The following is a 13,594-nucleotide window of genomic DNA, read 5'->3' as shown; positions in this document are numbered from 1 at the left end:
CACCATGAACACGTTGAGAACCAGAGTGGCAGCCCTTGCACTTTGACTAAGAGATACTACCCCTTTCTTTTTTTTGTTAAAACATTTTTTTTATTAATGTAACATTGGTTTATGATATTATACAAGTTTCACGTGCACATTGTATTTCTTCTTCGGTAGATCCTACCATGTGCTCACCACCAACAATGTAGCTTCCATCTGTCACCGCACAGTTGACCCCCTTTACCTTTTTGCCCTCTCCCATCACTACTCTGTTCTCTATGTCGACATGTTTGTTTTTTTGTGGTTTGTTCATTCATTTTGTTTGTTTGTGATATTCCACATATAAGTAAAATCATTTTATGGTATTTGTCTTTCTCTTTCTGACTTATTTCACTTGGCAAAATATCCTCAAGGTCCATGTATGTTTTTGAAAATTAATAGTCCCATTTTTCTTCTCTTTCTTTCTCCTCAATGCTGAGCAGCATCTTCAGCATCTTTTATGCTCGCTGATCTTGAGGGCATGTTTAAGGGTAGCTGTTTTATCCAGTCCACCTCTGCCTCACGCCTTGGGGCTTTTCCAGGGAGGTTTTGTATCCTACTCTCTGAAACTCATTGCATACCAGAACTCTGAGGGAGTGCTTTTACCTGGAAATATGCCTGTAATGGTGCCACAAGGAGATGTGGCAGCGGGCCAGGAAGTCTTCTTTCTCTTCTACTGGAGAGTGTGTTCCCTGGGGTGGAGAGAAAAATCTCACATTGTTTTGTATTTGATGTATGTGTCACAGACTTCCCAAAACTTTACAACTTAATCTTCAGAGTAACTTGGATGCAGGTATTTCTTTAAATCTCTAGTTGATAGAAGAAAATACTGAGACTTAAAATATACTGTTCATCTAAAGTCATATTGGACACAGGATTTGATATATCTGTATATCAGAAGTTCAGGCTTTTTACCTTCATTTCAAATCCTTTTCAGCCCCTCATAAAATGCATTTATTTATTATATTTTCAAACTCTCAGAATGGAGAGTCTGAGAAAGTAGAAAGTGGTTATTATAGCAGTTGGTTTTACAGGACAAGTGACTGTACCAAATAACATTGCAGGTACCTAACCCCCTTGGAGTTCTGTGAATGGGGATGGTGGGGCGGGAGAGTGCAACTTAACCAGTTTTGCCACAAAATGTTTTCTAAAAGTTGTGAATACAAGTAGACAATAGAAAGATTAGATATAATTAACAATTAGATTTTTGTATCTTTTTTTCCAGCTATCTTTCAAAACTAAATACATAACTGTACGGTCCTTACTATGTCACTGTTTATTTTTCCAAAATACAAAACACTGAACTTTGAGAAAAGACAACTTTATTTGCCTTGCTGTGGGTTTTTTTTCTTTGATTTGAGTTTATAAGCACAAAAAACATGAAATTTTCACGGTGTAAAGGCATATTTTTTTGTACTTTAGTGAGACTTCAGGACAGCTGAAATGAATTAACTTGAACATTCCAAGAAATCACCTTTTGGCTGAGACTACACAGAAAAAGTCTCACTTCAAAAGACTTTTAAAGAGACATAAGTGCAATGGAAATGATTTCCCAGCCTTAACATACTGCCTACCTTTTTGATGATTATCATGTTTATTTTAACAAATTTAAAAGGACAGCATTCAGATTTTGGAAGAGTATTTACCTTTTTTGGTTACCAGTATTTACCCAGTTAACAGTGACTTTTCTTTATTCACGAGTTTGGATCATTGGCCGTTGATTTTTAACAGCTTCTTGGTGAAAATTCTCCTATTTTAAAATCATACTCTAAAATATCTTAATTTTTCAATTCATCTTTCAAATGTTTTAAGAGAATAATAGGAAACTTTAGTCATTTGCAATCCTAACAGTATTGCTTTTCAAATAATGGTGGTAGAATTTGGAGCAGTTAAGAGCACACCGCTTGAATTCTGGTCTGATAATGTGTCAACTGTGTGATCTTTTACAAGTCATTCGACTTCTCTGTGCCTTAGTGTCTTCTGATTTCAAATGTTAGTAATTAACAGTATCTATCTCCTAAGATGCGCTTTGGATGAATTAATATAAATAATTAACATATGTAAACTACTCAGAGCAGGCATCACACATATTAATGCCATATATATATACACACACACATATATGTCAACAGCTGCAGCTGCTGTTATTGTTATAAATAATTTTTATTGAAGTAACATGCATAGTTAAATCCACTGGGTATTTATAAACAAGAACTCAAATATAGTTTAAAGCAATAGTATGCAGAAGATAACTAAAAGAAGAACTAGCTTGAAATATGACAGAAACCACAAACTTAACTTTCTGTTACATTTTTAAAGAGAGGAGGTGGAGATTTTATGTAACACAGAAAAAGGGGAAAAATTAAATATACTTGCCATTCAGAGTCAAAAAAGCACGTATACTATACATACTCTGTTCCCAATGGGCAGCCACAGTGCTCCTTTTAGAACTTAAGTTAAATAAATTAAGACACTTCCCTGCTCCAATCTCTTCAAAGGCTCCATACTTCACTCAGTGTAAAAGTCCTCATAATGATCAATCTGGCTGTCAAACAGCAAGATCGCAACCCACACAGTACCACCCTACAGTTACTAACTTAAATTTTACTCCTGTCCTCATTCACCCTGTTTTAGCCATGTTGGCCTTCTTGCTGTTTCTTGAGTATAGCAAACATACCTCGGGGCTTTTGCTCTGTCTTTTTCCTCTGCTTAGAAAACTCTTTCCTCAGATATCCCTGTACCTCACTCTGCATCTCCTTCAATTATTTGCTCAAAGTCACCTGAATGTGCCTCTTCTAACCACCATATTTAAAACAGCAATTGCCATGTCCTCCCTTGCACTCTGAACCTCCATCCCTGCTTCCCTTTTTCTCTTTTCATATAACATCACTTTCAGTCACAGTGTATACCTTACTAATTATGTCTATGGTTTACTGCCCTACCCTGCTAGACCATAAGCTCTTTTAAGGAAAACTTCGTTGTTTTGTTCATCTATATATATGCCTTGTAGACGGAAAATTGTCTTAGAGTAGGCACTCAAAAGACATATGCTGAATGAATAAACCACTTTTTTAGTTATATATACCTGTGTATATATGTACACAAATACACACATTATACATAACTGATGAACATTAAGTATCTAATTTAAAAATATTAGTGAATTTGAACAGATTTAAAGTCAATAACAAAAAATAGTAAAGTAACCGTGAAGTATTATATCAAAGATTTAGAAGAAATATTTCTAGAGAATTTTAAGAAGGAATGCAAATAACGAAAAGGATGAATAATTCTTTCTTAGAGTCTCCTGAATTATAACCAGTACTGTGCCTTTGTGACATAAAGTGAGGCCACTTTAAATGGTGCTCTACTCCATTCTGCCACGTGAATAACCCGTTTCTCTCCCCATTACCTTCTTCTGTGCCTTTTTCATGTTTTTCTTTCTCCCTCATTTGCATATCAAATATGCCAATTACATCCAGAGCTATTTACTTGATTTGAATCTCCAGAGCTATGAAAGTAATTGGAAGGAGAATAGATATTCAAAGGAGAAAGAAGACAATTGAGGAAAAGTAGTTTAAACATTTTTATTCATAGTGGATTAGAAATCTTTCTTCTCTATGTATTTCAACCAAGGCAACCTTTTCTCTCTCATAATTCTGTCCTCTTATTCTTCACTAAGGCACAACTCTGAATCCTTTATCCTCTAGAAAGCTTTTTTTCTTTAATTTATAAAATTAGTCCGAATTAAAGCTTTCTCTCATTCTTTATTTAGCACTTATATATTATACAATTAGCAGTTTACTCAGTAGTATTCTCTTATTACTGATACCACATGCAGTTTAGTACCTTGATATGTTTCTAGAGTGTATACTGGATTTTTTGGTTGGCTGTTTCTTGGGTTTTATGTCTCTACCTTTAAAAATAGATTATATACCCCTTATCAGGGACTACAAGGGCTAGGACACGGAGGTCTTCAATATCTATTTATTGTTCCCAGTAAGTCTCTCTACGGGCAGTACATTAATATGGTTGATGGAATGTATACATTTTTCTCCATTTTTCTCTTTACATCTAATACACATTGAGGGATGTTTTGTAAGGCTTTGTCTTTTTCTTTCACAGGTATCATACAGACTTTTTGAAGACATGGGCCTCTTTGAAGCTTTTAAAATTCCAGTTAGGGAATTTATGAATTATTTTCATGCTTTGGAGATTGGCTACAGGGAAATTCCTTGTAAGTATAAGAATTAATACTTTTAAAATCCATTGAATTTGTTATGGGTAATGGGATATTGAATTATTAGCTACTAGCACAGAACTACACATTGAAAATACCCTGTATGGCCACATGGTATAGTGATTAGGAGATAATAGTTTATGTTAGAATTCTGATCCCTTTACATATCAGCTGTTGGAGACCCTGGGTTTTGGTTTTACTTAATCACAATGTGCCTCATTTCTTTTTTTTTTTTTTTTTTCGGTACGCGGGCCTCTCACTGTTGTGGCCTCTCCCGTTGCGGAGCACAGGCTCCGGACGCACAGGCTCAGCGGCCACGGCTCACGGGCCCAGCCTCTCCACGTCATGTGGGATCTTCCTGGACTGGGGCGCGAACCCGTGTCCCCTGCATTGGCAGGCGGACTCTCAACCATTGTGCCACCAGGGAAGCCCTTGCCTCATGTCTTGATCTGTAAAATGGGGATCATAATGGCTGCTTCATAGGATTGTTATGAGGATAAAATGATGTAATAATTCTGAAGGGGTTATAACAGTACCTTGCCCATAGTAACTCCAATTTAATTGTGTGCTAAATAAATAAATGTTAAATTTATTGCTCATTTTATAATATACCTCCCTCATTGGGTGAATTCTCAACCTTTATTCTGGCATCCACAGAGTGAAATCACTAACTAGTAAAGTTTTTCAGTATAAGATAAACCTGGCTGGGAGCAGAGGGGCAGGAAGATGATGGTCTAATTAATAAAATAGGAGAGACATCTGGAAGTGGTTGTAGAGAAATTACTAGGAACATTTTAAAAATCAAGATAAATGTGAAGACCAAAGAAAGGACACAACCAGGGTTCAAACTTCTGAACTTTGAATATTGTGAGAATAAGTTTGTCGTTTACAATCATGAGGAATTGGAACGCAGAAGAGATATTAAATTTTCAATACGTAGCATTTCAGATTATCATCAGAACATGTAAGTAGCACTGTCCTACATGCTACAAAATAAATGGAACTGGAGAAAATGTCCGTAAATCCAATAAAAAATGTACCAAAATCATGTAGCTCTTTTAGGAAATAAATGCACAGAAAGAAAACTAGTCAAAACAGTATCAATAGGGGCTTCCCTGGTGGCGCAGTGGTTGAGAGTCTGCCTGCCGATGCAGGGGACACGGGTTCGTGCCCCGGTCCGGGAAGATCCCACATGCTGTGGAGCGGCTGGGCCCGTGAGCTATGGCCGCTGAGCCTACGCGTCCAGAGCCTGTGCTCCGCAACGGGAGAGGCCACAACAGTGAGAGGCCCGTGTACCGCAAAAAATAAATAAATAAATAAAATCAATATATTGCCTGGAGTGTGTGTTACTTAAATTGTGTTTTAACCTTTAAGTTTTAAATTTGCTTCTATATACCTTGGACTTTAGACTCCCATGTCTGTTTGTAGTTGCAAGGAGCTGAAGTTAAATAAAAATTATATGGAGACTAGAACACAAGTGTTTTCAGAAAGGGGTAGGGTAGTGCATTAACCAAGTGATCCATTATTAAGATGTTGATTTTCAAAATGCCATCCACATGCTACATTAAGATGAAAATGCACAGTTGATGTTGTGTGATAGGAATGAGTTATGAATGAGGAGTTAGAAATGAGGAATGAGTTACTGAATCTACAAATTGTGTGATAGAAAAGGAGAATGAAGAACTAAATCTACAAGTGAGATTTGTTGGAGAATATGGAACCAAATGCAGACAAAATAGGACAGCGGGAGTAGAGAGAGGAACTTAAGAGCGCGGGGTGTCGTGGGAAAGTCTGGCCAATGGGGCCATGGAAGTGGAGAAAGAAATATGAAAAAGGGGTAGTTTGAAAGGATTTCAAGATAAGCCTTGATTTCTTAATACCACATTCCCAGGGCCCACCCTGGTTGGATGCCAGGGATTGAGCTAAGTGTTAGTGATTTCTCAAAGGTTAAGGAATTGCATAAATAAGCTTTTACAAGAAAGGAAGCCACTGCAAACACTAAAGAACAGCTAGTATCAGAATAAATCTACAAGTTAATATATTTCAAAATATATTTTAGTGATATAATCAGCTATCACCAAGTTCCATTGAGTTCAAATTGATATAACTACTAACTTTTCTCTAGATAGTATACCATTAACTCAGAGAGAAATTTGACCAGTACTTATTTAATTGTAAAAAGAAGTTTTCAGGTTCCAAATTTTATTATTCATTTTTATATTGTCTTATTACATATTTATATGTTACAAGTAAACAGATCTTTTTCCTGAAATATCAGGTTCTTCATTCCAGGTGAAAAGAATTGTTATAGTAACTTTACTTGTTCTGTTAGAAGTCCCAGACACTTCCCATAAAGAGAATTTATTTATATCTTCTCAGAGAAAAAAGTTTTAATTGATGATCACTTTTAAATAATAATACCTTGCATGTTGTAGGGTTGTAAATTTAGACTAGTATGGACATTTATTAAGAGCTTTGTTTATCATTATTTAAAATTAGCATGTGCAAAAATGTGTTGTATGTCTACTAATTTAACATCTGCTCCTAGAGAACTATATTTCTAATATCTCTGTATAAACCCACATAACTAAATGAAAAAAGCCAAAGGGAAACCAAAGTGGGGTTAGATTAGCTTTACTATGATAGTGAGCTAAAATATTAGAAACTAAATTTTTATTACAGTTCCAAGTTTAACAGTTTCCAAGAGAAGAGGGAAGGTATGAAAGCTTTTAAGTTTGTACCCAGAACGCTTACTAAAATTTGAAAAATCTATTAATAGATTTAAAAATGAGATAGATTCAATAGATAGATAAATAGATAATTTCATGGAGCAGCTGTGGGTAAAATTATAAATATAGACAACTCACTGATAGAAATGTGATACCAAAAATATATTTGTTCAGAAAAGATTAGGATAAATTATAGTTTATATTCAATCGCACAGAGAGAAAATAATGTTTGATATTTTTCGTAGTCCCTTTCAGTTGGGCATTTTTGGCTAGTAAAGGTGATAAATTGTTAGGTCATATTCATTCGTGGATTCAAAGTTACTCTTAAGAGAGCATTTTCTATTTACAAAGACTTTCATCTCTAAAATATATTCTTCCTAGCACCTCTCATTCTCATTAGTCAAGTTTGAGAAGTGGAGATAATGCTTCAGAAATACCTCTGATCATGTACTATTTATTTATTAAAAAAATTTTTTTTTGAATTTTTACATTTTATTTTATTTTTTTTATACAGCAGGTTCTTATTAGTTATCCATTTTATACATATTAGTGTATATACGTCAATCCCAATCTCCCAATTCATCCCACCACCATGTACTGTCTAATGGCAGCCATGAGAATAGTCTTGTCTCAACTTAGTTTAGTTCAGTTCGATTAAGCTATATGTGATGTGCCCACCAGTTTTAAAGCTAGATACTGAGTTGACATGGAACAAGCTAGAAGGGCAGAATTATCACAGTGTTAGCTACATTCCAAAGAAAAAAAAGTATTTCAAGTCTCATTTCTGTCCTTTAGTATTAAGACTTTTCCCTCACCCTTTGGTGAATAGGCGCATAGAGAATTTTCAGTGGAAAATCTATAAATTTAGGTCTAAAAAATCTATAACTTTTACATACAACCCCAGCCTTCCATACCAGCTTGCTTCAACCCACTGCTTGAGGCATAAGGAAAAACTGAGAAAACAAGTGTATCAAGACAGCAGAGGGGATGGGCAGGCTCTGGGAAAGCGTAGGGCGGGTGATGTGTTAGTGCATGCACTTGTGTTTACGTGTTGTCAAAAAGGCAGGGGAGGTTGCCTGGTGGGTGAGAGAATTATTAAGGGATTTGTCCAAAATGCAGAGATGAAGGAAGAGGACGAGAATAATGATGATAAAATAAGAAGAGCTCTGATATCATTTCTTAGCCCTGTCAGTTGCCTTCCAGGGCCAGAAAAAGAGCACTCTGAGCATATTCGTATGTCCTACAGAAACTCGTCAATCCTGTGTTGACCTAGCTAGCATCTTTCCTGGGTGTCTTTGCTCCTGAGCTGGTCCCCAGAGAATTAACGGCAAGAGCAACAGTGATACCAGCACCTGACACAGTATTTGCCCATAGTACGTGCGAAGTAAATATCTGTTGAACAAACATGTTAATGACTACTTAAAGACAGATGGTTTTTCCATCCTACTTAAGTGATAGTGACAACATAATTATTTTAGAGCTACACCTGCCAAACTGTATCTCTATCTATCTATAAATATATGTATGGATTTAAATGGAGTTAGGCTTCGTTAGCTATTGTTTTATTTAGTACTTTTGAACCTATACTCAAAAGTAAAAGGAGGAATTTCTCTTTCCTGTATACTGTCTTTCCCTAGTTTTTTAATCAAGATGATACTAATCTCTAAAACACCAAAAATGTTTAAAGAAAAAAAGTTTTATAAGATGATACTAGACATATAAAATGTGTTTGGCCACTTTCTTGTTTGTACATTTTCAGCACTAAATCATTTCAATTGTTCATTGCAAGTTTATAAAACTTACCTATCAAACCTTCTGGACCTGGACCTTGGAGTGAGGAACAGGGCAGGAAGCAGGATAACTCAGAGCAACAAGTTCACCTGTACGTGGTATTGTCTATTTCTCACCCCAAAGAGGCTCGGCCAGCACCCTGATACTAACACACACCCACCCTTGTGATACTGGGCACAAGCGCAGGTTTCCCTGACTTGCAATGGTAATGGTAATTACATCCACACAGTAATCGTCCCAGCTTGCCACAAGGGAAAAGAACTTAACCCGGGAGCTCCCTCCCAGCATAGCCCCAGACACTCTCTGACCAGGCTGCATATTCTTCCTCTACCAGGTCATCACTGCCTTCTCCCTCGCCCAGGGCTTAGCATCGTTTTTATTTTAGCTCTTCAATTCTATTCTTACAAACCCAGCATTGATTTTGAAAGAAAACAGGTCATCTGTGCTAATCTGTCATCTTGTTTTAAGAGCAATCATGTATTTTATGTGAATGATATTTACATCAATGGCAAGCTTACTATATACCAGCCACTTTAAAATAGGTTCCCTTCTGTAATTCTCACAATTGGACTATGAAATAGTCCCTATTATTGTCTCCCTATTTTTGTCTCCCTATTTTTAAGATAAGGAAATGAGACTTAAAGTTTTAAGTCACTCACTCAGTAACACAGGTAGTAAATGTCAGAGCAGAGACAAAGATCTGTCGTAGATCGAGAAACTTCTACCGTGATCAACTCCGTACATGGCACAGGTATAGACATAAAATGTAATTGTCTTAAATCACTTGAGATAGTCCATTTTGAATAAAATTGTTCTTTGGAAACTAGGTAATATCTGCATTCACCTCTGGCAATGACTGTGAACAGGTTTTGCTGTTGACCCCTTGGGAGCCTAGGAGGTCTGCTTCTCAAAGCTCTTCTGAAGACATCCTCTAAAGACCTCACAGCCCCTCAGTGAGTTCCTGGAGTGTTCACCCAAGATTTAGCTTAAAGACTGACTCCTAATAGTTCCAGAAATGTAGGAACATAGGCATCGTCTTCCCACGTTCTCCTGTGTGCCACCAACACCACAGATGTCATAGTTTCTTCATTCTTCCCCGACCAGGGAACAGGTGTTTCTCTCAAATTCCCACTATCATTCTGCTTGTTCTCTTCTGTTTTTGCTTCTCATCTGTTGAGTATTATTCAGAGATGTAATCTATTACATTAGAGAAGGAAATTGTATCATGGTTGGTCATTAGGAATAAAATGTGTAAAGACAGCATATTTAGGGTAAAGCATACGAATCAATGAAGTATTTTGAAAGGCCAGATAAACAAGAGAAAAACATGGGAAAATTGCACAGAGAAAGGTGAGCCAAGAGCACAGTGGGCCTTTGGTCATGGTTCCCTAGAAGCTGAACTACACATGTGGAAATAGGACCCCCTTCCCATGGTAATGACATTTATAACTAGGAGATTTGGTTCCCCCTTAGCTTTTACTCTTCGGAATGGCTCAACTCCCTACACTATTATACAAAGAGGTTTTAATTTTTCCTCTTTAGGTATTTCCTAGAACTTTATTCCCAAGTTAGAATTTCTAGATCAGAGAACATTATCGATTTTGCTTTAGCTTTTGCATTGTGGATTTGGTATACATATAAAAGATGTGTTATTCATTTTATTACAGTGTTTTATGTTTGATACAGAAGAAAAATACTATGTTCAGTTCACAAGTTATATTTAGATGCTATTTATCGGAGATGAAATACTGGGTGGTATAGACCATTGGTCTGATCTAGGTTAACTATATCATGGGTCTTTTATTCCAGTCCTCTGTGTAGTTTTATACAGGAACATGGGAATAAGAACAAGGGTAAACATCACAGTGGATTCAGAGAGTGAGTTTCCTACATACGTTAGGTTTCTGGTGGACTCTAGACAGATTTTTTTTCATTTCAAACATCTTTATGTGTAATGAATGTTATTGCTGTATTTTTTTCTTGTTACTCTCGATGTTACCGAGGGATGGAAGAGTAATCACAGAGTATTTGTCCTAGAATATTTGGCTGTCTTTCACTGGGGTATTAAAATGGGAGGACTAAACTCTTTATCCAGTAGGTGGCACTCTTGGTCCTCGGACCCCGGCGTTCACAGATGAATGACTGTTCCTTTGCATTGGTTACAGACCATAACAGAATCCATGCCACCGATGTCTTACACGCTGTTTGGTATCTCACAACACAACCTATTCCCGGCCTCTCAACTGTGATTAACGATCACGGATCAGCAAGCGATTCAGGTACGTATGAAGTCCCTCTGTGTGCTCCCTTGTAAATTATGGGAACAGAAGAGTGGTTTTTTAAAAAGGAAATCAAGACAAATGATATCAGTTTAATACTTTCTTAAAAGCTCTATTATCTTCATTGTCTCTTCTCAGATTCTGACAGTGGGTTTACACATGGACATATGGGATACGTATTCTCAAAAATGTGTAACGTGCCAGATGATAAATACGGATGTTTGTCTGGCAATATCCCTGCCTTGGAGTTGATGGCCCTGTATGTGGCTGCAGCCATGCATGATTTTGATCACCCGGGAAGGACTAATGCTTTCCTCGTTGCAACTAGTGCCCCTCAGGTAAATCTTTCAATTGTGATCAGGGGAAATAATTCAATTTTGAGATTTCTCTGAAGAAAATTAATTTTATAAATCTGACTTTCACTTTAGCTCATATTCACTTGGTGCCTGTTTATATTTCGCCCTGAGATAAAATTCTTAGAGACCACGCTCATTATGAAAAGATACCATGGTCTGTTCTAAGCCATCAATGGTGCATATGCAACGCTATCACCCATGGGGATCCCTTCTCAATTTTCTTAGGAAGAAAAACCGCTTGAATTCATGTTAATGAACTTCCCCAACAAAGAAAATCTGACCTATACAAAAGTTTCTTTTTGAAAAGATTAGAGAACCAAATCTTTCTTGGTTCTCTAATTTAAGAATTAAAGGTTTCTTTGGATATAAATTTAAGACTATTAAGAATGTAAGGCTCCTTTGGATATAAATCCCACCATTCCTTTGAGATATATTCATTATAACAATTACTATTCTTATGGCATTTTTATTGGTTAGGAAGAATTAAAAATCAATTTATTTCATTCACTTAAGGGAAATTTTTCACCTGAACATTAACTTTAAAGAAGTTCATCTTGGCATGTACTTAAATAAGTCCAATATTAATCACTAAGTATTTAGGCATCTCCATCTATATATAATTAAATTTTATAAGCTTCTCCTTGATTTAATCAGCTGGACCCATGTTACTAAAGATCCCAAGATCTTGTTTTTCTTTCTAGAGGATCTAGAGGCCAATCTGGTCCAGTATTTTTTTTTTTTTTTTTTTTTTTTGGTCACGTTTGCTTTTTGTCTTTTTCCCCATTCTCCTCCATTTCCACACCCTCTCTTATAGACTAGTCTAGAATTTTCTTCCAATCTGTATACAATACAAATATCCTGATTTTTTTTCCTCACTGCTTACTTTAATTTCTTTCACTGTGCCGTTCATACACCAGCGTATATTTTCCCTAAAGATAAGCAAATCCTTTTGCCAACACCATATACCATTCAATTTTCCTACACACGCGTGCATTTTCAGTTGCCTCACTTGGTATCTCACGACACAACCTATTCCCAGCCTCTCAACTGTGATTAATGATTACGGATCAGCAAGCAATGATAAATTAATATTTATTAATATTCATAAAATATCAATTTTCATGTCCTTGGTCTTTTTTGTCCTTATACCTTTTTTCCCCCTCCATCTAAATCTACCACACTAGTCTCCAAGCATTTTTTAGGCAACTTCCTTTTCCTTTGCAGCATCCCTCAGCATTACTAGAGAATTTCAAACAAGTAGATATTTACTATATACTTTCAATTAGTAGACAGGGGGTGATATTTCCTATGGCTGATTGTGGGGTAAGAATCTTTTGAATTATGGGTTTCTCAGGGATTCCATTCCTCTGTATTAGTTATATGTATTTAACTAAAAGGAAGTCACTCATTCTAGATGTGGGAAGTAACTGAGTTACTTCTTAGGCATCTTAGTATATTTGCATATTTTAATGGTTAAATTCCTGTGCCCTGCAAAATAATAATAATCTGATAAAAGCTAACTCTAAGCCCTTCAATTGCAAGAATTTGAAATAACGTTTCAAGGAAATGAAATAACGTTTCAAGGAAATGAACTTTATCTTGCAAAAAAGGAAATTTAACCAAGAAAAGTAAACAATGTACAGCAATAAGTGATTCTTAATAACTAGCTGTCACAAGATTACATTCCTGTGTTCCCTGATAAAAGCGGATTCCAAAAGCTTTGCATATTCTCATTTATTTTTGTTTTTTAATTTAAAAAGTTGAACTCTTCACTCTCGTCTTCGCCTAGGCGGTGCTCTATAACGATCGTTCAGTTTTGGAGAATCATCATGCAGCTGCTGCGTGGAATCTTTTCATGTCCCGGCCGGAATATAACTTCTTAGTTAACCTTGACCATGTGGAATTTAAGCATTTCCGTTTCCTTGTCATTGAAGCAATTTTGGCCACTGACCTGAAGAAACACTTTGACTTCGTAGCCAAATTTAATGCCAAGGTAACTAGATTTGTACCAGTCTTCATTTTCTGACCACATTGAAAGAAGTCATGGAATCACTGCTGTCACCTCATATGTGTCAAATGTGAAAATGAGAGGCAATGAGATGTTTAACCGGAAGCGGATATTTAGGCATTGGTCCCAACCTGGAAACCTGATACGCTGAGGTGCTGTCTGTATAGATT

General features: G+C 36.3%; 1 protein-coding gene across 3 annotated transcripts in view; it reads left to right on the top strand.

Moving 5' to 3' along the window:
• The window catches only part of PDE3A (phosphodiesterase 3A), a 324,662-nt gene that overhangs the window by 297,802 nt on the left and 13,266 nt on the right, over positions 1–13,594 (top strand). For all 3 annotated transcript variants that reach the window (XR_004351893.1, XM_032646571.1, XM_032646570.1), the window contains 4 exons: positions 4,147–4,258; positions 10,947–11,060; positions 11,199–11,398; positions 13,206–13,409. Coding sequence is in view for 2 of the 3 variants with exons in the window: in XM_032646571.1 (XP_032502462.1) it covers positions 4,147–4,258; positions 10,947–11,060; positions 11,199–11,398; positions 13,206–13,409 (630 nt within the window). In the remaining variant the exon portion in view is untranslated. The remainder of the gene's footprint in view (positions 1–4,146; positions 4,259–10,946; positions 11,061–11,198; positions 11,399–13,205; positions 13,410–13,594) is intronic.

This window comes from Phocoena sinus, chromosome 10 (assembly GCF_008692025.1).
Source record: "Phocoena sinus isolate mPhoSin1 chromosome 10, mPhoSin1.pri, whole genome shotgun sequence".
In the NCBI taxonomy this organism is placed as follows: Eukaryota; Metazoa; Chordata; class Mammalia; order Artiodactyla; family Phocoenidae; genus Phocoena; species Phocoena sinus.
This window is presented reverse-complemented; position numbering and strand designations above follow the sequence as displayed.